Source organism: Macaca thibetana, chromosome X, assembly GCF_024542745.1.
Source record: "Macaca thibetana thibetana isolate TM-01 chromosome X, ASM2454274v1, whole genome shotgun sequence".
In the NCBI taxonomy this organism is placed as follows: domain Eukaryota; kingdom Metazoa; phylum Chordata; class Mammalia; order Primates; family Cercopithecidae; genus Macaca; species Macaca thibetana.
Window position 1 is genome coordinate 18,309,445 of NC_065598.1, and position 25,484 is coordinate 18,334,928.

The 25,484-nt window shown below is 47.6% G+C and overlaps 2 protein-coding genes and 1 non-coding gene across 3 annotated transcripts in view; 1 reads left to right on the forward strand and 2 right to left on the reverse strand.

Annotated features, from left to right (window-relative positions):
- Window positions 1–10,523, reverse strand: part of RS1 (retinoschisin 1) — a 30,473-nt gene extending 19,950 nt beyond the window's left edge. The window contains exon 1 of the mRNA XM_050777525.1: window positions 10,432–10,523. Coding sequence (XP_050633482.1) covers window positions 10,432–10,483 — 52 coding nt within the window. The 5' untranslated portion in view covers window positions 10,484–10,523. The remainder of the gene's footprint in view (window positions 1–10,431) is intronic.
- A 2,773-nt stretch (window positions 10,524–13,296) lies between these two features.
- On the reverse strand, window positions 13,297–13,369 carry TRNAV-UAC (transfer RNA valine (anticodon UAC)). The gene has a single exon. It is a non-coding gene; the product is annotated as a tRNA-Val (tRNA).
- A 573-nt stretch (window positions 13,370–13,942) lies between these two features.
- PPEF1 (protein phosphatase with EF-hand domain 1) overlaps window positions 13,943–25,484 on the forward strand; it is a 149,607-nt gene continuing 138,065 nt past the window's right edge. Inside the window, exon 1 of the mRNA XM_050776640.1 lies at window positions 13,943–14,601. The gene's annotated coding sequence lies outside the window, so the exon portion shown is untranslated. The remainder of the gene's footprint in view (window positions 14,602–25,484) is intronic.

Genomic DNA, 25,484 nt, shown 5'->3' on the forward strand with positions numbered 1-25,484 from the left:
AGGCACCTGTAATCCCAGCCACTTGGGAGGCTGAGGCAGGAGAATCGCTTGAAACCCAGGTTGCAGTGAGTCGATATTGCCCCACTGCACTCCAGTCTGGGCAACAGAGTGAGACTCTGTCTCGAAAAATAAAATAAAATTAATTAAAATTATCAAAATAAAAAGTTCAATTCTTCGGTCAAACCAGCCACATTTCAAGTGCTTCAGAGCCACATGAAGCTAGTGGTTACTGTACTGGCTAAGAAGATACAGAACGTTTCCATCATCGCAGAAGGTTGCATTGGACGCTGCTGGTTTAAAGCACTGATGGGGTACAGGAAACGCTACTGCCAAATATGGCACCTGGACACACAAGGAAACTGAGGAAACTGCAGAAGCAGGAAGGTCCCTCGGACCTGCTCCCACCCCCTCTCTCCTGAAGCTGGCCATAGAAACAAAAGCAGCCCTTGCCCCTTTCTCTCCTGAAATGGGCCATAGAATTCCTTTCACCCCGTCTTCCCTGAAGCAGACCATCAAACCTAGGAAGGTCAGTCTACTCTTCTCCCCTGAAGACCCTCACGTGACAGGTGTCCCGCCCTATACCCAGAGGAAAGGAATATCACACAGGAGCACCAACACAAATCTGAACAAACAGGCCTTGTTATGCTTTTCTCATTTATTACCACTAGATCATACCCTCTGATCCTCCAATCATATTTCCACACAACTGTCCACAAAAATGCACAGATCTTCCTGTTTCGTTGGGTCTTCATTTCTGAAAGCTCCTGTGCCATGTAAAACTTATTAAATAAGTGTGGATGGTGTTCCCTCATTAATCTGTCTTTTGTTGTAGGCATCTCAGCCATGAACCTTGAGATAAGTGAGGAAAAGCGATTACTTTTTCTCCCCTATACCACCAAAACTCCATTTCCCAGACTTTTTTTTTTTTCTTTTGAGACTGGCTCACTGCAACCTTTGCCTTCCGGGTTCAAGCGATTCTCCTGCCTCAGCCTCCTGAGTAGCTGGGATTACAGCCATCATGCCTGGCTAATTTTTGTACTTTTAGTAGAGACTGCGTTTTGCCATGTTGCCCAGGCTGGTTTTGAACTCCTGACCTTAGGTGATCCACCCGCCTCGTCCTCCCAAAGTGCTGGGATTACAGGTGTGAGCCACCACACCCGGCCTTCCCAGACATTTTGGACAAAACAAATATCTTTATTTCTTTTCTGATGATAAAAAAATTTCAAACAAAAGCTGAGTGTAAAAAATGGAAATAAAAGTCCCTCCTTTAACCACTTCGCTATTTAAAAAGTGAATCTGATGCTCACAAAAAGCTTTTAGAAACCACACAAAGCCTTTATCATTACAATCATAAAAGCTTTAATTTCAATAATACACATTTCCCTGTTCTGCAACCACTTTTTTTGTGTCCACTGTAGGCCCGGCACTATAGTAGGGCCCGGGCCTTCTGAAATGGAAGCCTCACTCTGCTCACAAGGGGCTTGAAGACCCAGGAGAAGACAGACCACTGCACCATGCCCATGGTGAGTACTTCCATGGGCTACGCAGGGGCTGCAGTGGGAGTGAAGCGCACATGTGTCTTAGCCTAGGAAGATTCAGGGCCACCCTCATCTGCAGCCACCACACTGCTGTCTCTCCTGGGCGCTTGTTCCACTGGTTACTCCCCCGCTACGGGCAGAATTGACCTTCTCAGGTAGCAATGGAGGTTAGGGAGCGCCATCTTTGTAGGAGGCCACCAGAGTCCCTGCTATGATCTGAATGTTAGTGTCCCCCCAAAATTCATATGTTGAAACCCAATCACCAATGTGGTAGTAGTAAGATGTGGGGCCTTTGGGAGGTGATTAGGCTCTGCCCTCATACATGGGATTAGTATCTGCGTAAAAGAGACCCCAGGGAGCTAGTGAAACAGGAAAGGTCCCCCTTGTCCCCCTCTCAGGGCATTCAAGGGAGCTGTGGCTCGCTTCTTCAGTGCCCGCTGCTCAAACCTCTACGGGAGCATACAGACGGGCAGGCTGTGGAGCTCCAACCCCACGGCAGTGTCTAGGGGTGAATGTTTACAGCTGAGGCCCCAGCGGGCGTGTGTTACAGGGTGCTCTTCTAGTTTGCCGTCTGTAGGCGGCTTGTGTTAGCTCCATTAGACCCCTGCCTTGTCACAAGGACAGAAAGCTTTCTGTATCTCGGGCTTCTTGCCTTGGTGTATTGGAAGAATCAGATCACATGTGGGCTTGGAGAATGAGTGCAAGGTTTTATTGAGTGGAAGGAGCTCTCAGCAGATGGGGAAGCCAGAAGGAAGATGCTTTCCCCCTGCAATTGGGCTTGCTAGGTGGCCCCACTCTTCTCTGATAGCCCCGGCCAAACTCCACCTTGTTCCGCCGGTTGATGGCCTGGGGCTGCCGGTGTCTATCGTGTGCTCTTCCGCCGGCGCACTCCTCTCAACGCCCTCTCAACGCCCTCTCAACGCCCTCTCAACGCCCTCTGCACGTCCAGCCACTTGTGTCTTCTTCCGCCAATGTGCTCCTCTCCACGTCCCGCCGCTTGTGTGTCTGCTTGTTAGGGTCTCGGAGTTTTGATAGGCACAGGATGGGGGCGTGGTGGACCAGGGTGGTCTTGGGAAATGCAGCATTTGGGCACGAAGGCAGGAGTGCCTGTCCTCACCTAGGTCCGTGGGCACAGGCCTGGTGGTGGAGCCCGAGGCAGGGACCACGCCTTGCCCCCCTTCCCATCACTAGCTTGCCCCTTCTGCTATGGGAGGGCACAGCAAGAAGGTGCCAGGGTTGAAGGAGGAAGCAGGCTCTCACCAGACCCAAATCTGCTGGCACCTTGATCGTGGACTTGCCAGCCTCCAGTATTGTAAGAAATAAATTTCTGTGGTTTATAAGTCACCTAGTTCATGGTATTTTATTAGAGCTTCTCAGACAGACAAAGACAATCCCACGATGTCAGACTCTGTGCTGGCAGAGGAAGTTAACAATGAATTTTTTTTTTTTTTTGAGACGGAGTTTCACTCCTGTTGCCCAGGCTGGGGTGCAACGGTGTGATCTCGGCTCAGCGCAACCTCTGCCTCCGGGGTTCAAGCGATTATCCTGCCTTAGCCTCCTGAGTAGCTGGGATTACAGGCATGCGCCACCACGCCCAGCTAATTTTGTATTTTTAGTAGAGATGGGGTTTCACCATGTTGGTCAGGCTGGTCTGGAACTCCTGACCTCAGGTGATCCACCCGCCTTGGCCTCCCAAAGTGCTGGGATTACAGGTGTGAGCCACCACGCCTGGCTTTTCTTTTTCTTTTTTTTTTTTTTTTTTTTTTTTTTTTTTTTTTTGAGACAGAGTCTTACTCTGTCGCCTAGGCTAGAGTGCAGTGGCAATCATAGCTTACTGCCGCGTTGAACTCCTGGGCTCAAGCCATCCTCTCACCTCAGCACCCCAGGGTAGCTGGGACTATAAGCCCGTGCCACCACACCCAATATTTTTAAACATATTTTTATAGAGATGGGGGGTCTCACTATGTTGCCTAGGCTGGTCTTGAACTCCTGGGCTCAAGCAATCCTCTGGCTTCAGCCTCTTGAAGTGCTGGGATTACAGTCATGAGTTACTGCCACTACCTGCTTTGAGGCCCACCCTCTCTCCCAGGCACTCTGCCTGCTAAAGAGAGACTTGTCTCTTTCATCCTCCATGCGCTGAGGCAGTGAGGTGCAAACCTGATGCCGCCACTCTCCTGTGCAAACAGCGCACTGTTGCCAGGGGCTGAGTCCCACCTCTGACATGTATTACAATCTCTCCATTTCCGCACCCCTATGATGCATATAATAATAAAGTGTCCTTCAAGGGGTCATGCAGATAAATCTAACTCCTGCCTACCTCTCAGGATTTATGTTTCTCACTCTGTACTGCTCGCCAAGCCGCAAATGAGCCAGACCGTCTCTTGCCTCCATAGAATTTCTTTGCCTCAAATGCGTCCTCCCACCCCTACTTCTCCGCCTGCTCAGCCCCCTCCTTATAAAGAGGATGTTTCCTGGCCGGACACAGTGGCTCATGGCTGTAATTCTAACACTTTGGGAGGCTGAGGTGGGAGGATCCCTTGAGCTCAGAAGTTTGAGACCAACCTGGGCAACATGGTGAGACCCTGTCTCTGCTAAAATAAACAAACAAACAAATAAATAAATAAAAATTAGCCAGGTGTGGTGGCACACACCTGTGATCTGAGCTACTCGGAAGATATGAGGTGGGAGGATCATGAGAGTTAGAGGCTGCAGTGAGGCATGACTGCATCACTGCACTTCAGTCTGGGTGACAGAGTGAGACCCTGTCTCAAAAGAAAAAAAAAGAAGGTTTTTCCTGTCCTTCAGCTCACCACTTGCTCTGGCCTTTTCAGTCCACCTTTTTCTTGCCCACAGGTTATAGAAACCCATACAAAAGATGACTGATAATGACTCACCTCAAAGCATTCATTCATTCAACTAATATTCATTACTAATATTCATCTACTACATTCCAGTCCCAGCTTTAGGTGCTGGGGATAGAGCAGTAAACAAAACAGGAAAAACACATGCCATCATAAAGCTCATAGGCTAGTGTGTGTGTTGGGTGGGAGTGCGTGGGGAGAATACATTAATGAACGAAGAAAGAGAATAGATAGTATGGAAAATTACGGTGACTACTGTGGAGAAAACGCAAGGAAGTAGGGGACAGGAACTGGTCCTTTTGGGCTTAGGGAAGCCCTCGCTGAGGTGGTGATGTTGGAGCAAAGATTCGAAGGAGGCGAGACACCTGTGGGCAAAGCATTCTGGGCAGAGGGAACAGCATGTGCCAAGCACTCAAGGTGAGTATGTGCTTGGCATGTTCCAGGAAGAGCAAGGAGCCCCTGAGGCTGGAGCTAGAGGAGAGAGAGTCTTAGGAGATGAGGAGGTTGGGGGTGTCAGGGAGCCAGTTCCTGCAGGGCCTCATGGGCCATGTGAGGCTTTGTGGAACTTGAGGATAGATAAGGACATTACTGACCACGGTTTCAAAGGCTCCCTCTGGTACAGTGTTGTGGACCGGGCTGGCCACGGCAAGTGTGGCAACAGGGTCCGGTTCCGAGGTGAGTGCAGTTATCCGAGGGAGAGAAGATGGTGGCTTGGCCCAGGTGGTGGCAGTGGAAGTGTTAAGTGGCTGGATTCTGACTGCATTGGGGAAGTGGTGCCCACAGGATCTGTGGACAGATTACACGTGGCAGGGGTGGGGGTGTGAAAGAAACAGAAGTCTGAGGCTGGGGCAACTGGGAGGATAGAGCTGTCATTTGCCAGGTGGGGGGAAGGGGGAGAAGGTTTCAGCGAGGACAAGGGATTTGGGAAGGAGGAGGAGGAGGATGGTCTGTTTGGGACATAATGAATTTGAGATGCCTAGGGGACACCCCAGTGTTGAAATCGAGCTGGCAGCCGGAAGGATGCTTCTGGAACTCAAGGGGAAGCTCAGAAAGGCTGGATGGTGCCCTGTGCTCTGCGGAGTTAACGACTACATGAACTTCTAACCTCAGGCCTGTAGCTGTTCATCAAGAAATGCAAAGGAAATCAGCAATTAGGGCCTAGTTGATTGGGGGCTGCTAGTTCAGAAGATGCTCTGTCCCATCCCCACCCTCAAGAGAAGCTGGGACTGGCTGGGAGGCAGTTTCTGAAGGGCCCTGTCAGTTAGGCCAACATCAATTGTGCCAGGCCAGTGGCTCACGCCTGTAATCCCAGCACTTTGGGAGACTGAGGCAGGCGGATCACTTGAGGTCAGGAGTTCAAGACCAGCCTGGCCAACGTGGCAAAACCTTGTCTCTACAAAAAATACAAAAATTAGCTGGGTGTGGTGGTGCGTGCCTGTCATCCCAGCTACTTGGGAGGCTGAGGCAGGAGAATCGCTTGAACCTGGGGGGTGGAAGGTTGCAGTGAGCTAAGATCACGCCACTGCATTCCACCCTGGGCAACAGAGCGAGACTCCATCTCAAAAAAAAAAAAAAAAAGGTGCCAGCTCCTCTGTTTGGGAGACCAAAGGCAAGGGGTGTTGGTCACTGACAGTGTGGCTTTCATAACCAAATCCACTTGGCTCAAAGGCCATGTCTGTCACTGAAGAGGGTCTGGTCTGTCGAGCTGTCACTGAGCAAACCTAGAGTTCAAGGAAGAGAGGCCTGCTCTCACAGCCAATTCCTGGGCGCAATCAAATTTTGGACCAATTTCTTGTGTTTCTTTCCTCCCAGACTCCCCTCCCCCAGAAAGCATTTGTCTGTAGACAGCCTGGGGTTCTGAGGTATCAGATTCTTATGGAAATAAGCAGAGAAAGAAGGAACAACAGGCATTTTACAGAAAAAGCTGTCACCAAAGGAGAAGCAACATGGCTGCTGCAGTCCCGCACAATGATTTAATCACCAACAAACTGGAGAACAAAAGCATTTTTGACGACAACATATTGTGACGGCAAACACAATTAGTTTTGCACCACCCTAATAGTTTCATACCAGAAAATAGCGTTGTTGGAAGGAGAACAAGAGAAAAATCTCAGCCTCTAAAGGAAAAATAGTGAAAGATTTCGATTATGTGGTTACATATTTTTCTCCCTGTTTAGATGGCTTCTGTGATTCCACCACACGTTACATGAGACATCTGCCAGTCACCAATCTTAGATTTATGCAATATGGGCTTAGATTTATGCAATATGGGCTCATTCTGCCCCTTGATCCAAAAGGGCCACTCTACTGGGGAAACCGTTGTTGCCACAGCAGGAAATTTCAAGGCATGTCTATTTCTTGAAATGTACCTTGCAACCCATGAGGAAAGGCACGCTTTAGATACACACAGGAAAACCTAGTTTAGTTTATTGGATTGGGTATCACCAACTACAGAGCATTCCTTCCCATGGAAACAGATGAAGCCGAGGAGAAAAGCATAAAATTATGAATGATTAAAAATGGTCTGTAACCAGCTTCCAATCTACTTGAGAAACAGGAGGAACGCACAGGAGGAACGCACGCAGCAGGCTGCAATAACGTCCCTCTTGTGAAAAAGAAGGAAATTGCTTCTAGTGTGAAAATGTTACTATTTTAGGCGACAGGCATATTCATGGGTAAATCTGTTATCTGCACATGCTTCAAACACAGATGAACCTCAATGACATATGCTAAGCGAAAGACAAAAGACCACATGCTGTATGACTCCATTTAAATGAACTGTCCAGAACTGGCAAGTCTTTAGAGACAGAAAGTCGATTTGTGGTTGCCCAGGGGCTGGGGGAGGGGGGAGACAGGGAGAATGGGGAGTGAGGGCTTAATGTTTGGGTGATGAAAATGTTCTAAAATTAGATTATGTGCTCCACAAATCTGTAAATATACTCAAAACGATCGAACAATAGACTTTGAATGGGTGAATTTAAGAGTATATAAATTACATCTCAATAAAGCTGCTTTTAAAAAAACCCTGCAATCCCTGATGGTAACACAGTCACCTATAATTTGAGGCTGAAGGGCTTTTTTTGTTTTTATATAAGAAACATGACCAAGTAATGAAGTAAGATATTTTAATATGATGGATGTTCTAAAAATCATTACTGGCATTGAATCCAATATGTGTGTTGTAAGAGAAATAGAAGCCTGACTCAATTATAAGACATAGGAAGCCAGGCACAGTGGTTCACGCCTGTAATCCCAGCACTTTGGGAGGCTGAGGCAGGCAGATCACCTGAGGTCGGGAGTTCGAGACCAGTTTGGCCAACAAGGAGAAACCCCGTCTCTACTAAAATTACAAAAATTAGCCGGGTGTAGTGGCACACGCCTGTAATCCCAGCTACTCAGAAGGCTGAGGCAGGAGAATCTCTTGAACCCGGGAGGCGGAGGTTGCAGTGAGCCAAGATCACGCCATTGCACTCCAGCCTGGACAACAAGAGCAAAATTCTCAAAAAAAACAAAAACAAAAACAAAAACAAAACAGAAAGACATAGGAAATGCCTTACTATGATGCTGTGTGCTCTCCGAAATGAACCTTCATCCAACGCCTAAGTGAAGGCAATTTCTTTACCTTACTTCACTGTAATGAGGAACACTGCCATCGATGGACAGAAGCAGTGGATGGTAAATTGGACGAAGAGCCTTTGTCTTCAGGTTCCCAGCTGTGCAATGGGACGCATCTTTCCCATGTCTGTGGGCCTTATGCATCTCCATCTGGATAATATGCTGATTAAGTGCAGCGATTGTGTCCTCTGTCCCCTGGAGCATCCCTCTGGCCCAGGGTAGGGCACACAGTAGGTTGCCAAGCCACACTGGCTATTTTTGGCTGGCTGCTTTCCTTCCAAGCGGTGTTAAAGGTCTGCGTTAGGCGGGTAAGATAATTTAAGCTCCCCAAACCTTCCCCCTGCCCACGCTGCATGCCACCTGGAGCGACAATGTTCTCTACTCTTCGTGGACATTTCTGGAGCTCCCCAGCCATGCACAAAGATTGGTAAACTCTAGAACATGGAAGAGTGCTATCTTTCATGCCTCCTGACAGTCTGTCTTTTATTGCTGATATCCACTAACTGGGCAGGTCTAATTGTAAAATGCTTTGGTAAACATTTCTAGGACTTCTTCCCGTGGCGGAGATGCGGAGTTCACAGAACAGGGTTGTTGTACTGAGCACTGTGGAAGCCACAAGGATCTGCCCTGCATGTCAAGTCTTTTTTTTTTTTTTTTTTTTTTTTTGAGTCGCCCAGGCTGGAGTGCAATGGCATGATCTCAGCTCACTGCAACCTCCCTCTCCAGCAATCAAACGATTCTCCTGCTTCAGCCTCCCAAATAGCTGGGATTACAGGCACCTGCCGTCATGCCCGGATGCTTTTTGTACTTTTGTAGAGATGGGGTTTCACCAGGTTGGGCAGGCTGGTCTCAAACTCCTGACCTCAGGTGATCCGCCCGTCTCAGCCTCCCAAAGTGCTGGGATTACAGGCATGAGGCACCGCGCCCAGCTGCATGTCAAGTTCTTACACAATGTTTGCCCCCTATTAGATACTCAGGGATGAGCTCTTAAGCGAAGGGACCAAGGAATGAATAAATGAATCTCCATGCCAATCACAAAGAAGAGAAATCTGAGAGTGAGCCCTGGGGGTGTCTGAGAATCAGGAGTATTTGGATCTAAGCCTTGAAAGAGTCTGCTTAGATTTTCTTGCTGAGGAAAGAGGAGGGGGCAAGGAGTACAGGAAAAGCAACAAAACCCCAAAGTGTCTTAAAGTAGAGTTACTGGGACAAGTTGCAGACTATTAATTGCAAGGGAAAAAAATCCTAACAGACAACTGGTTTACATGATCCCTACTTAAAAATATACCTTGGGGTTTGCAGAATGACCTTGAAATTATATCGTCACCAGTCTTTCCAAATACAGAGAAATGTGACTAAGTAACAAAAGTCATCGCCTGGGAAACATGGTGAAAAGCCCTCTCTACAAGAAATACAATAAATTAGCCAGATGTGGTGGTGCGTGCCTGTAGTCCCAGCTACTAGGCAGGCTGAGGCAGGAGGATGGCATGAGCCTGGGAGGTTGAGGCTGCAGTGAGCCGTGAAACCAAGAATTCTGATTCCCTGCTTGTGTGAGTTTCGCTGCGTCTTGTCTACCAGCTCATTTGCAGAGCACAGAGACGTCCTTCTCCCTGCTTTTTAATTTATTTTCTGTAACACACACAAATACACGATGTCCACAAAGAAGACAGTCAACCAATTTTGATCGTCTGGATGAACCTGAGGAGAAATTCTGAGCAGATGGGTACTTGAGAATTGAGAGAAGCATGAAAGAATATTATTTCAAAGATTGAGAGCGAATTGGAACTGGATGACATTTTAGAGATTTGCCCTTATTTTTTCCTAATTGAGGCATATCACTTCTGCTAGGGTCATATAAAATGAGTGAGTGTATTGAGTCTCCGGGGTTTCCTGACTCTCAGTTGGATTATGTTTTTTATTAGATGCCAGTGGTACTGGGCATGTTACATTAATCCATATTTAAACTAGGGTGACCTTACGTCCTGATTTGCCCTGGATGGTCCTGGGTTACACCTGTTGTCCCAGCAGAATTATTCATAGCATCCTCCTCCACCATCAGTAGCATTCCGGTTTGGAATATTAAATTCTGCAATCACTCCAACTTTGACTCCTAAATGTTTTCTAGAATATGCCATAATTTCTCATTAATTATTGCAACTTATGGCTATTTTATAGATTTCTGAAACCCATCCTTTTTTCTGTTGGATTTTAAGCATCCTTTGAACTTTAGAAGGCTCCTTACAGAACTGGAAAGCCATCCACATAAAGACAACTGTTGTTCATTAATAACACATGTTAATTAACATGTGTTGCTAATTAATAATATTTATATTATTCAGGTTATATTCCTATTTATCAATGATATTAATTAAACTATGTATTAAGCATGCAATGAATGTCAATGGTTGAATAGCACATACCTTCATAGCCAAAGAGAAGTAATAGCAAAAAGCCTTCTATCTTGCGTGACATCTTCCCCTCGTCCTCGGCCGAAGCTCTACCTTACTGAACTGGAGAGCTGGCCCAGGAGCAGGGGATTAAGTTGAGCCCTGGCCTCATTAAGCATCTTAATCCATTTAGTTCTTAGGTCTTCGGCTGAGCCCCATCAAGTTAACCCACAGAGTTACCTGCCTCAACAAGGAAGTTTCATGGAAGATACTTGCATCAACTGAGATTCAGTTTGCGAGGAAGATACTTTTCGTTCTTTGTTTCTGTTTTTGTTTTTGATGGAGTTTCGCTCTTGTCACCCAGGATGGAGTGCAATGGCGCCATCTCAGCTCACTGCAACCTCTGCCTCCCGGGTTCAATCTAGTCTCCTGCCTCAGCCTCCCGAGTAGCTGGGATTACAGGCGTCCGCCACCACGCCCAGCTATTTTTTTTGTATTTTTAGTAGAGATGGGGTTTGGACCTCCCAAAGTGCTGGGATTACAGGCATGAGCCACTGCACCCAGCCCATACTGTTTTCATTCTGTCTTAATGTAAGGGAAGCAATGGAGGGAGAGAGGAACTACACCCAGAAGTCTCAGGTCTTCGTCCTTTCTTCGCCATCATCTTCTAGGGGGTGACCTTGAACAATTTCCTGCCACGTAAGCACTAACATTCTCGAATTGTATGAAAATGTCATGGATTCCCCTCTTTGAAAGCAACTAGGCATCATGTGCACACTTATTCACCCAGGAAAATGCTAAATTTCGTGGTGGTGGGAGGACAGTTACACAAAGCTGTGCATTGCTGTGTTACTTTTAAGGACAACAAATTGGAAACAATCTAAATGGCCAAGGTTAGGGGACTGGTTAAGTAAATCAGGAGATGAGTGCAGCCTGGTAGGGTTAAGAGCACAGAGTGCCAACCCAGACTGGCTGCCAAATCGCAGCACTAGCACTTGTTACATTGTGACCTCAGGGCAAGTTATTAACATCTCTGTGCCTAAATTTTCTCATCTGTAAGATGAGATAATAATGCCTACTTTCTAGAGTTATTTTGAGGCTTACAAGAGATCATATATACAAAATACTTAGCACAGTGCAAGACATAATTAGCTATGATTTTTACATCATCATTCAGAATAAAGTTGATGGGAGGAAAGGGGGAGTTGTTTAATAGGTATAGAGTTTGAGTTTTGCAAGATGAAAAAGTTCCGGAGATCTGTTTCACAACAGTGTGAATATACTTAACACTACTGAACTGTACACTTAAAAATGATTAAGGTGGGCTGGAGGTGGTGGCTCACACCTGTAATCCCAGCACTTTGGGAGGCCAAGGCAAGCAGATCACTTGAGGTCAGGAGTTCGAGACCAGCCTGGGCAACATGGTGATACCTCGTCTCTACCAAAAATACGAAAATTAGCTGGGCATGGTGGTGTGCACCTGTAATCCCAGCTACTCGGGAGGCTGAGACAGGAGAATCGCTTGAACCCAGGAGGCCGAGGTTGCAGTAAGCCGAGATGGCGCCACTGCACTCCAGCCTGGGTGACAGAGCCAGACTCTGTCTCAAAAAAAAAAAAAAGAAAAAAGGCCGGGTGCAGTGGCTCATGCCTATAATCCCAGCACTTTGGGAGGCCAAGGCGGGCGGATCACGAGGTCAGGAGATCGAGACCATCCTGGCTAACATGGTGAAACCCCGTCTCTACTAAAAATACAAAAAAAAATTAGCCGGGCGAGGTGGTGGACACCTGTAGTCCCAGCTACTCGGGAGGCAGAGGCAGGAGAATGGCGTGAACCCGGGAGGCGGAGCTTGCAGTGAGCCGAGATCGCGCCACTGCACTCCATCCAGCCTGGGCGACAGAGCGAGACTCTGTCTCAAAAAAAAAAAATAAAACAAAAAAGAAAAAAAGATGGTTAAGGTGGTTTAAAAAAAGAATAAAGTTGAAGTGATTGTAATAACAGGGAAAGAGTTATAATCTTAAGTTAGGAAAAGACGCAAATTTCTACACTGTTAAGGATGCACAACTAGGTTGAAAAATGCAGAGAAAAATACTGAGTGACCTTTCTCATTTTATTTTTTTGCTACCGCCATCTCACCATGGCCCACACCCTCATTCCTCTTGTCAAAGATAAAAAAGCCAATATTTAAACAAATAATAAACTCCCCAAACGAAACTGTAATGAAATAGTAAAGAGGAACAGAAAGAAACTAGAGAAACGTTTGCTCATTCAACCAGTATTTATTGAATGTCTACAAGCCTGACATTTATTTTATACTGTGTATGAACTCTATTCCACAAATTCTACTGCTGCATTATAAAGGACTGTGGGTTTTTTTTTTTTTTTTTCTTGCTCTGTACATCAGAGTTTAATGAAAAATAGAACTTTTAATCAGAGTCATAATAATGATCGACCTTTAATAATTCAGCTACAGTCAAAGCGCTGCTGTATTGCCTGCCACATTTTAGTTGGAGGCTGGGTGACCGGCCCTTGCTGACTTGCAGGCAAAGGGCAGCCAGGTGCATTCCCCGAGCGCCCGATTTTCCGAGGCGTACTGGGAAGAGAGGTGGGGTAGGGCCTGGCCGGATCGGGGGCGCCGGATTGGGTCTAGGACTTCGCCTGGCCCCTGCCCTCCACTATTTCTCATGTCAGACGATGGCGGCAGCGACCTTGTGGGATAGGAGAGGGTATCTGTTATTTCACTTCTGCGAGAAAAACATGCCAAAAATTTTAAAAAGAAGAAAAGGACAAAGAAAAACACTTTGTGGTAGCGTTTTTGTTTGTTTAACCGAAACCCCTTTTTTTTTTGAAAAACCCAAACACACCAAAGTCCTGAAGCAAAAAGAGCCGCCTCGCGACCATGGTTCCACTGGGGCTCGAACCCAGGACCTTCTGCGTGTAAAGCAGACGTGATAACCACTACACTATGGAACCGCTATGAAAAAACATCTCGTTGAGACTTTATTCATAGACTCATAGCAGTGCCAGCCCCCTCCGCCTGAGCCCCGCCCCTTCACCGTGATCCCGCCCCCGAGGCGCGGGGTTTGCGGCAGCTCTGGGTCGCTGGCTCCGGCGTTTGGGCGGCTCGTCATTCCTGTCCATCAGAGTCGCGGCCCCTGGGACCAGGGCGAGGCCGGGGCCCCGGCCGAGAGCACCTCCCCGCTATCACCTGTCCCCAAACTTTCCCTCAGTCGAGGTGCCGGCGGGGCGGCTCGACGGCCGGAAGTGCACCCTGCTCGGGCTCTGCACCCCCGGCAGCTTCCTCCGCCCGCGAGGGCCCCGCGCGTTCCCATTTCCCCTACCAGCAAACTGAGCCTCGGCCACCCGGCCCACTTGCCCGTCGGAAGTCAGAAGGCGGCGTGGAAGGCCTCGCTTCTGGGGCAAGGAGGACAGGGGCAACCCTTGGAACCAAGTCAGGCAGCGCAGGGGATGGGGGTGGGCCGGAGCGCACTTTTGCGTTGGCGCCTGGCTTGCCGGGGTTGGAAAAGGCCGCTGGTTAGCGGGCCCTTTGCCCGAGGGTGTGGACCTCTTCCCGCTCCCCTGCCTCTTCCCGCAGCCTTCTTCCCCTCCCGAGGCCAGGCCTAGGGAGGTGCAAATGGCAGGGCTTCCGTTAGGTCCCCTTGGTCTAGGGCTGCAGGGATGGGGGGACGAAGAGGTGTAGACGGGCCACCCCTCTATGGCTTCCAGGGAGGCAGCAGCCCTGGCCACGTGATTGAGGGGCCCAGTGCAAAATGAAGATGCCAGGCACCTTGTTGTTAAGTTCTTGAGAATTTCACACGGTAACAGCAGAGTATTCAACCCGGCGCGGGGCCCCTGACTTGGTGGCAGGACTGTAGTCTGGGTAAGGGGCTGGGACCCTCCATCACAAAGGGTGCTTCTTGGTTTTCATCGTCAGTGTCATTTGCCTTCTTCAGGGCTTCCAGATGGATCTTCGTCACCACCCTAGGATTGCTTACCATCCTCAAGCTTGAAAACACACCTGTAATCATTTGGCGGGGGAGAGGCACCTTTAAGCGCCCAGGTGAACTTTGTCTGCAGGCAGCAACTGTCCTTTTTGCTGGATCTTCCGCTGAGGTCGGTAGGTTGATAAAGTGATACTGATTTTATGGCAGGAGCTCCCTTCAGCCAACTCCTGTCTTCCTGGGAAGGCCTCTGGAAGAAACCAGGTGGGTGCAGGGAACACTAATGTGGGGGTCACGATCTGGATGTTCGTCTTGATTTGGCCATTTATGAGCTGGGTACTCGAGCTAGTCTGTTCACCTCCGGTCTCAGTCTCCTCCTTTGTGAAATACAAGGGTTGGACTAAACATGTCCACTTTCACTTCTGGGTCTCAATGTTATGCCCACCTTCCAGGTAGGAAAACGGAGGCGGTTATCTGCCATGTAATTTCCCCCCCAGAAATAGAGGCAGGCTAGCTAGTGGCGTGGGTTTTTCTAGTACCTGCTTCCCAATGTCTTCAGTTAGCTCCCTGTCATATTCATCATGGGCCCCCTTCTAGTCTGCTTTTTTGGTGAGACATTTTCAGAGGCCTCTGGAGCGCTTGTTGCCTAGATTGTGGGCCACAAGATGACCAGAGTGGCCAGCCACCAGCCAGAGGATGCATTCGTGAGAGCTCCACGTTTCCCACTCAGGACTCCTGGGAAGCCTGATAATAAGTGTTTCCCACCTGTTTCCAAACCCCTAGCAGTGGAAAACAAGATCGCCAGGAATTGGCCTTAAAATTACACCCACTGGTTGTGTTTTGGATAGTGTCTCTAGGAAATGCTTTGCTCTCCAGCCCCCCACATCCCGATTTTTCTGTCTGCCCCTGGCTCTAAAGGTATGTTTGCCAAGTTCCCACACTTAACCTCCGTGTAGAAAAGAAGCTGGTGTCCCTCTGTTGCATGCAACACAGGTGTCTGCCTTTGATGAAAAACTCTTGTTCCTTTTCTCCATTCCAGGAAGGAAACTATGTTCTGTTCTCCCCACCACCCCTACAAGGTGTCATCACAATCTTTTCTTTTTTTTTTTTTGAGACAGTCTCCCTCTGTCACCCAGGCTGGAGTGCAGTGGTGCGATCTCAGCTCACTGCAACCTCTGCCTCCCGTTCAAGTGATTCTCCTGCCTCAGCCACCCAAGTAGCTGGGATTACAGGCACCCCCCCACCATACCCGGCCTACTTTTTGTATTTTAGTAGAAATGGGGTTTCACCGTGTTGGCCAGGTTGATCTCGAACTCCTGGCCTCAAGTGATCCGCCCGCCTCGGCCTCCCGAAGTGCTGGGATTACAGGCGTAAGCCACCGCTCCCAGCCCCACCCAGCTCAAATTCTGTGGTCATTTTTATCACTTGCTTGTTTGCCCTTTCATTTTTTCCTTGTGCTTGTTGGTAAAACCACAGTCTCTCACATCTGACTATCTCCCTACCCTGCCCCTGAACACGGCCCAAGAAGAACACATCCAAGCTGACTGGTTTCACACTAAATTCATGTACTGCTTAGCTCAAGTGAGCCCTTTCTGCAGTCCAGAATATGTGTTCACTTCTCCTAAAGGACAGTTTCATGTCTTGTCTCCCTAAACCTCCTGTACCCCCAACCCCAATCTCGGTTACAGCCGATGACCTAGCTTCCTATTGTGGTGAAAAAATGGAAGCAATCAGAACTTCTGCAAGTCCCCTGCCAGCCACCGTCTGCTCTCATGCGCTTCCTCCGGATCAGAATGAGTTGGGACTGGCTACCTGTGTGGTAGGGGCTGTCCTGTGTATTGTAGGATGTTTTGCAGCATCCCTGGCCTCTATTCACTAGATGCCTGTGGCACACATCCTCCCCCACCACCCAGCTGTGATGACCCAAAATGTCCCCTGGGGTACAAAATCTTGGGAGTTATTTGGCAATATCTGGAGACACTTTTGTTGGTTATGACTGGGAGAGGGGTACTATAGGCACCCAGTAGGGAGAGGCCAGGGGCACTGCCAAACATTCTGTGGTGCCAGCTACTCTGGGGGAGTGAGGCGGGAAGGATCCCTTGAGCTCAGGAGGTCAAGGCTATTGTGAGCCATGACTTCACCACTGCACTCCAGCCTGGGTGATAGACTGAGAACCTGTCAAAAAAAAAAAAAAAAGGCCAGGTGCAATGGCTCACACTTATAATCCCAGCACTTTGGGAAGCTGAGGCGGGCGAATTGCTTGAGCTCAGGAGTTCGAGACCAGGCTGGCCAACATGGCAAAACCCCAACTCTATAAAAAAAAAAAAAATACAAAAAAATTAGCCAGGCGTGGTGGCGCATACCTGTAGTCCCAGCTACTCTGGAGGACTGAGGCAGGGAGGATCCCTTGAGCCTGGGGAGGTTGAGGCTGCAACAAGCCCAGATCGCATCACTGCACTCTAGCCTGGTCGACAGAGTGAGACCCTATCTCAAAAACGAAAACAAAAGCAAAAAAACAGGATAAAGCTCCCTTAGTTCCACTTCCACCTGTGCCACTTCCATTTCTCTGCTCTCCTTTATAACATAATTCTTAGATTGGTTTTTGGTGCTTTCTCTTCTTTCCCCGCCCTTGGGACTTGTTCTAGCACTCCACCAAAATTCCTCTGATCCAGTGACTTCCACATTGCTACACAGAATAGCTCTTCCTTTTCATCGGATTTGATGTACCAGCAGCATTGAAAACAACCCATCACTCCATTTTGAGGTACTCTCCCCTCGGCATTTAGGATGCCGCCCTTTGGCGATGTTTATTTCCTCTCACTGCATACTTCCTTTTGGTTACCTTTGCTGGAGCCTCATCTGTTTGACCTTTAAACACAGCCGTACCTCAGAGGTCTCGGTGCTTGGACTTCTCTATTCATTCTCACCACCCCAGCGACCTCATTGAATCTAATGGCTTTTAATACCATTGAGAACCTAGAAGATTCCAAGTGTGTATCTCTAGTCTAGACTTTTCTCCCAAACTCCAGACCTACATGTTCAACATCTCCATTTAGATGTCTGTTAAGCATCTCACATGTCTGTGCCCACGCTCCTGATCTCTGCCCCTAAATCTGCTCCTCTCTTGGTATGTTTTTCTTTTTCAGAGACAGTTTTGCTCTGTCACCCACCCTGGAGTGCAGTAGTGCCATCTCAGCTCATTGCAACCTCCGCCTCCTGGGTTCAAACAATTCTCATTCCTCAGTCTCCCGAGTAGTTGGGATCACAGGCGTGTGCTACCACATCCGGCTAATTTTTTTTCTGTACTTTTAGTAGAGATGGGGTTTTGCCATTTTGGCCAGGCTGTTCTCGAACTCCTGGCCTCAAGTGATTCACCCATCTTGGTCTCTCCAAGTGTTGGGATTACAGGCATGAGCCACCGCGCCTGGCCTCTGTCTTCTTTATCTCAGATAATGGGAACTTCATCTTTCCAGTTATTTAGGCCTAAAACTAAGAATCATACTTGATTCTTCTTTTTCTCACACCCCCAACGTAATCTTACTAGCAAATCTTATTGGCACTACCTGCGGGATCTATCTAGAATCTTCTAGCTTTCTGTCATCTCCCCAGCTATACTCTAATCAAAGCCACCACACATTTTGCCTGGATCATAGCCAGTAGGCTCAGATCTTGGCCTTCTAGCTTCTGCCCTTTCCTCTCTACAGACTATTCTCCACACAGTAGCCAGAGTGGTCCTTTCAAGATCTAAATTAGGTCTCATCACTGTGCAGAACCCTTCAATGGCTCCCTACCTCAGCTAGAAAAGCTGAAGCCTTACAGTGGCCTACAAGGCTTGTGCCTCTCTGATTATAAATCCTCTTGCTGGCCAAGCATGGTTGCTCACGCCGGTAATCCAGCACTTTGGAGGCCGAGGTGGGCAGACACTTGAGGCCAGGAGTTTGAGACCAGCCTGGCCGGCATGATGAAATCCCGTCTCTACTAAAAATACAAAAATTAGCCAGGTATGGTGGCATGCACCTGTAATCCCACCTACTTGGGAGGCTGAGATGGGAGGATCGCTTGAGCCTGGGAGGTGGAGGTTGCAGTGAGCCGTTACTGTGCCATTGCCCCCCAGCCTGGGTCACAGAGCAAGACCCTGTCTCAAAAACAAAAACAAAAATCCTATGACTTTGCCTTGGCTTTGACTCCACTCCAGCCACACCGGCCTGCTTGCTGCCTTTCAGTTACACTAGGCCTCTCCTGCCTCGGGGCTTTTGCTGCTGCTGCTCTCAGCCTTGAATAGTTTTTCCTTAAATCACGCTGTTGCTTGTTCTCTCACCTTGCTCGGGTCATATCCAAATATCTTCTCAGTGAGGCCTTTCCTGACTACCTACTGAAAATTGCTATTATTCTTTTCCATTCATGCTAGAGACTCACTGCCCCCCTTTCCTGCTTATTTTTCTCTGCAGCACTACATTTCTTTCCTTTTTTCTTTTTTTTTTTTTTTTTTAGACAGCGTCTCTGTTGCCCAGGCTGGAGTGCAATGGTGTGATCTCGGCTCACTGCAGCCTCTGCCTCCTGGGTTCAAGCGATTCTCGTGCCTCAGCCTCCTGAGTAGCTGGGACTACAGGCACCTGCCCCATGCCCAGCTAATTTTTATATTTTCAATAGAGACAGGATTTCATCATGTTGGCCAGGATGGTCTCCATCTCTCGACCTCATGGTCTACCCTCCTCGGCCTCCCAAAGTGCTGGGATTACAGGCGTGGGCCACCACGTCTGGCCTGCAACACTAAATTTCTACATATTTACTAATTTATTTTGTTGATTGTCTGTCCCCACCATCCTCGACTGGAATGCAAGTTCCATGACGGCATGGATTTGGCTTCGTTCTCTGCTGTATTACACAGAGTCTAAGTAGTTTCCAGCGCATGAGTAAGTGCTCAGTGAATGTGTCTTGAAAACAATGTGTCAGTGTTGAGGGTGACTCAAGCCAAGGCAATGAGTTCCAGTTAGAGCTAATCCTGGGCTTTTGCTTGACTTCTTGAGCAGAGACGTTTCCTAATTCATCCTGGACTTGAACGTGAGATGATCTAGAGGCTGGCAGTTCTGCTGCCATCTTACTATTGCATTATATTAGGGCTCTTGGTTGCATACAACAGAACCCTCTTGTTCAGAATATTCACTTCTCTTCCCCATGTAGGATTTTGACACCATGGTCCCCCTGATAGACTTGCCCAGGTGACTTGCTTTGCCCAGTTGAATGTGAGCAGAAGTGATGTGTATCACTTCCAAGCAAAAGTGTAAGAGCCAGTGTGGTGGCTGCTTCTGTCCTTCCCCTTTGCTACAAGAAGAACAGCAATGCTCCAGAGACAGGTTGACCTGAGTTTCAGAGGGAAGGCTCCATGTTACAGAACTGCGGCCCATCTGCACTGGCTGCGGAACTGGAGTGCCGAATAAACGTTTGTCATTGTAAGCCACTAACGTTTGGGGTTGTTACAAAAGCATAACACCACCTAAGCGGCTTCAACGCTCCCACTAGTTTAAGAGGAGAAGGAGTTTATTAAAGGACACCAGGTAGCTCACAGGATCTCCAAGAAGGCCTCAGTGACTCCAAAGCCAGGAATGATGTCCACATCTCCCTGAGGGACTGCACCAGCGCAGGTGCACACTGCTGCCTCCTCTGAATACAGATTTAGTAACTCAAACCAGTGTTGGAGCCCACAATCTTGACCACTGCTGTCTCTGGAAACGGGACACCTCTGCCACTAACCTTGGCAGAAGGTGGCCTTTGGGAGCTCTCCACGTCTTCAGTTGCCCTCTTCTGGATTGAAGTCGCTGGCAGTGCTTACTTTACCTGCCTGTGCTCTTGCTATCAAAGAGACTGGAAAAACAAATTTCTTGTTTCTGCTTTGGGGAGTTAGGAGTCAAATGGGAGGAATTACCAAGACATAGGGAGGAGGTTCAGAAGTTAGTGAATGACCATGAAGCATGAAAGACATCCACGACCTGCTGGAGACCTGAGGATGGAGCCGACACCAAGGGATCCCAGCTGAGCAATAGAGCAGCTGGATGCGGTCACTTACCTCCCGGCCCCAGTCATGCATATACCATTGACTCTTCAGTTATTTGAGGAATCCATTCCCAGCTTTGCGTAAGCCAGCTGGAATGGGCTTACTGACACTTGCAATGGAACGAGTCCTAATGATCTATGTCTAACATGGACGAGCCTTGGCATAGTGGCTAACAGTGGTGCCCTGGCTCAGATGCCTGAAAGTTTTGGTTGTTCTCAGTCCCCAGTAAGTGGGGATGAGGCTGACAGTCATGGAAATGGCCGCTTCTGGTAGAGTAGGTGTATTAGTCTGTTCTCACGCTGCTAATAAAGACAACCCACAGACTGGGTAATTTATAAAGGAAAGAGGTTTAGTGGACTCACAGTTCCGATGGCTGAGGAGGCCTCACAATCATGGCAGAGGATGAAGGAGGAGCAAAGGGACGTCTTACATGGTGGCAGGCAAGAGAGATATGAGAACCAAGCAAAAGGAGAAGCTGAAACCATCAGATCTCATGAGACTTATTCACACTCATGAGATCAGCATGGGAAAGACCTGCCCCATGATTCAGTTGCCTCCCCTCCGGGTCTCTCCCACAACATGTGGGAATTGTGGGAGCTACAATTCAAGATGAGATTTTGGTTGCAGCACAGCCAAACCATATCAGTAGGGTTGTGGTTTCCTTGTCTCCTGGGGAGCCAGTAGTTCTCATGTACAGCAGGGCGTTTGCTCACGTGTGGCGCAGTAACCAGGCCAGGTGCAGTTATACAGTGGGCAACACATCTGTGGCAGATACTGCTAGTTGCTTATCTAATATCCATTCCTCTTTTCCTCAATAAGAAAAGTAAGAAGAACACACAGTTGTACAGTGCTTGCTGTGTATTAACGACTATTCTAAGCGCTTCACTCCTATTAACTCATTTAATCCTCACGAGAACCCTGTACTATTATAGTTTGCGGGTGAGAAAATCGAGGCACAAAGTAAGTTGGTAACTTGACCAAGTCACACAGTGACATAAAGAAGCAAGGTTCTAAGCCCAGACCATCTGGCTCCATGGGCTGTGCTTAGCCTCTGCACTATAGTGCCTGATTGTGTTTGCTTTGGTGATGTGTCTGGCTAAAACAGCTTCATTTCCTTGAAAGGAGGTAGACCCATTTGGCATCCGCCTTTTGGCCCATAGTTTATCTCTTTCTGCCTGGAATGTGAATGTGGTGCTAGAAGGAGGGCATCACTTTCTGTTGTGATCAGCATTTTGCACCCATGAGTTGACAATTGGGAAAAAGAAAGCTGCATGGCTTGGCTCAGAGAAGGAAGGCGCCTGGGTCCCAGCCAGATTCCCTACTCCAGATTCCTTGTGAAATGAATAATAAAATCCCTCATTTTTAATGCTACTGTTTAGTAGAAGTTTCAGTTACATGAGGAAAAATACAGATCCTACTGATTAAACCTTTCCGTGTTGCTCACCCGTAGCTCTCTCCTGTACCATTTTGACAATGTCTTTAATTTGCCCCCCAGCTACCGAGGGCTTGCCCTGTGTTCCAGTCCCTTGATGGAAGTTGTTCATTATCACATGCCTGCAATATGTCTGGGAACACAGTGTTGGGTAGCGCAGGAGCTTTTTTTAAAAAAGTATATGACATGGTCTCATCTCAAGAAGTTTGAAGAACATGAGTTAACCCAAAGGACTTATTTGTTCCAAGATGTTAATGGAAGATAATGGCTTGATGTGGTTTTCCTAATGTAGGATGTTGTTAGATCTGAATTTGGGTCCGGTCTCCTTTCTCTTAAGAAACTTGACAAAGAGAAGGCTGATGAGGGGTAGGCAGGGTGATATGCAAAAACCTGTCTAATAGGAAAGAAGGCCTCACATGGTATACCTCTCCAGATCAGCTATCTAGAACCTTCACAATCACCCGCCATCGCTTTCAATGAGATTACATTTCCTAGAGATGGTCACTCCAGAGAGAAACAGATCAGCTTAGAATGCTTTGTCTGCCCCTCTTACTTATCTTGAGATGTGCCTAGTATCTTTCTCTCTCTCTCTCTCTCTCTTTTTTTTATTTGAGGCAGAGTCTCACTCTCTCGCCCAGGCTGGAGTGCAGTGGCATAATCTTGGCTCACTGCAACCTCCACCTCCTGGGTTCAAGTGATTCTCCTGCCTCAGCCTTCCAAGTAGCTGGGATTACAGGCACCCGCCACCACGCCTTGCTAATTTTTGTATTATTAGTAGGGATGGATTTTCACAATGCTGGCCAGGCTGGTCTTGAACTCCTGACATCAGGTGATCTGTCTGCCTTGGCCTCCCAAAATGCTGGGATTACAGGCGTGACCCACCGCGCCCGGCAGAGATGTGCCTAGTTTCTAAAGTCACTCCCCTGCGACTAGGTAACTGAACACAAAACAATTTGACTACTACTGCTCACTCCTCTAGAGCTCCATTTAAAAGGCAACACCTGATAGCAGCCAGTGCTAATCGGTGATGGAAATGAAATGGGTTACTCCCTTGACTTCCACAACACTTACTGACTCATTTGTTTCCACATCGATTCAACTGGGCACGCATTAAGACTTGCCTCTAAGCTTTCTGCACAGTCTGAAGGAAAGATTTCAAGTGTGGAGCAGGTGTTAAACTCCAGTCATATTGTGTATTTTTACTAGTGATTTCAAGAATTGGGGATCTTTTGGATACACTTAGGGTAGAGTCCTAAGGCCATATACAGTAATAAAAGCAAAACCAATTAGTAGGTTGTTTAATTCATTTAGAGGCTATCTGCAGGCTAGCAGTTTTCCTCTGCTAAATCCTGTTAAGATGCAGTGGGTTCTATTTTGTGCAGATGGAGCAGGCTGCCATGACAACTGTCTGTGAATATTATTTCAATATTAGTCATACATTTCCAGCATCTGCCTCTGGGCTCAGTGTTCTTCTAAAGCCTGGATGCACATTTATTCTTAATGGACCTCTCCTGGACGTGTTTACAAAAAGAACAAAAACAAAACACTTTCAACTGGCTGACTTTTTTTTTCTTTCAGAAGAGAAATTTGAATGAATTCACACAACTGAAAATGGATTGTGAATCTTATTGTCATTTTTTCTTTTAGAAAGGTGATTTTGATGTGAACTTATATTGTGCTGGACTATAGATTTTATTGAATAGATGCACTACACCAGGATTTGGAAAGTTCCCCTGTAGGCATGTAGTCCTTACAGTAAAATTATTATTTTTTTCATCTAACGGTATCAGAAAGAATCTTGTAGTTGCCTGTGGTAGAAGATCCAACCCAAACTGGGCAAAACCAGTTTCAAACGAATCTGGTTTGAAACTTCCAAAGGTAAGATCTGATCCAGAGACTTAGGTTGGAGGGCTCCGGCTTCATTTCCCTGCCTTTCAGTTGGCCCTTCCCCATGTATCACTTTCACCCCCTGTACTGGCTCTTCTCATGGTGACAGCCTTGCTCAGAGCACCACACTAGGGGGAGATGAGTGAGTCTGTCCCAGCACTCTCTCCAGGTACCCCAAGATTCACTCATAATACCTTTCTTTAGCTGTGTGCCCACCCCAAACACTCCTTTTTGTCAGGAGAAGAGGATATGCCATCTGAGGCCTGAATTATGTGCTTGTTCCTGAAAAGTTGCTGTTGCTGGGGAGTGGGTTCGGGTAATTGGCGTAAGTCAGCCAGGGCCCACACTTAGAGTTGGGGGCTGCGCCAGTCCCATGCAAATCACATGGCTAAAAACAGGGAGCTGGGGTGATTTCAAAAAGGAAAATTGTGCTTCTATCACAAGGAAGTTAGGGGACTATTTGCTAGCCACATGGTTAGGGAACAGAATGCTGGCCCAATGATAATAATAATAGCTAACATTTATTAAATACTATGAGCCAGGCACCAAGCTGCTTTACAGTTGTATTGGTTAGAGAATGTGTTTGGCTGCCTGAAATAAGGTAAACGGAACAGCAGGGGCTTAACATAGAGCGCTTGGTTTTTGTCCCACATGATACGAAGCCAGGAGATACACAGTGTCACATTGTCATCCAAGTCTCAAGCTTGCCCCGCCCTCCTGCATCATGGTTTTGCTATTCTCTGTGTGAGGCTTTCCTCCTAGTGTGCACAGGATGGCTGCCCCTCCTCCAGGCATTGTGTCCTGGTTCCAGGCAGAATGGGGGAAGGACAAAAGAGAAGAGGCTTGTGCCAGCTGAGTCTTTTCTTTTTTATCGGGAAAATGGCTTTTCCGGAAGCCTCAACCTGTAGATTTCTGCTTATATCTCAACAGCTAGAACTGTGTCACATGACTCCCCATAGTTGCAAGGGAACCTGGCAAATCAAGTTGTGTTGGCTGAACACTGCCACCTAGAACAAAACTGGGGTTTTATTAGTAAGGAAGAGAGGGAGAATGGACAGTAATGATCAGTGGCTGCTACGATGTGTATTAACCCATTCATTCGTTACGTCAACCCGGTGTGGTTGGTGCTATCCCTAGCCTTGTTTTATAGTTGAAGCAATAGGCACAGAGAGGTTATGTAATTTGCCCAAGCTCACACAGAGCTGTTAAGTGATTGAGCTAGAACTTGAACCCAAGCAAGCTGACTCTAGAATCTTATTCTATTATGTTCCTAGACACATCCTGACCCACTGGCCAGACCACATTTCTTCTCTAGGATGTATATCCACTTGGGAAATGCAGGCCTCTCCTAGAAATGGTAGCTAATACTTGTTTAGCACTTTATAGTTTACAAAGAGATTGTCGCTTAAATTATTCTCTTTAAATATTCTTTTTTTTTTTTTTTTTTTTTTGAGACAGAGTCTCACTCTGTTGCCCAGACTGGAGTGCAGTGGCACGATCTCAGCTCACTGCAACCTCCACCTCCCAGGTTCAAGCGATTCTCATGCCTCAGCCTCCAGAGTAGCTGGGACTATAGGCGCACACCACCATGCCTGGCTAATTTTTGTATTTTTAGTAGAGACGGGGCTTTACTGTGTTGTCCAGACTGGTCTCAAACTCCTGGCCTCAAGTGATCCACCTGCCTTGGCCTTTCGAAGAACTGGGATTACAGGTGTGAGCTACAGCGCCCGGCCTATTCTCATTTTTAAAATGAGGAAACTGAGGTCTAGAAGAGTT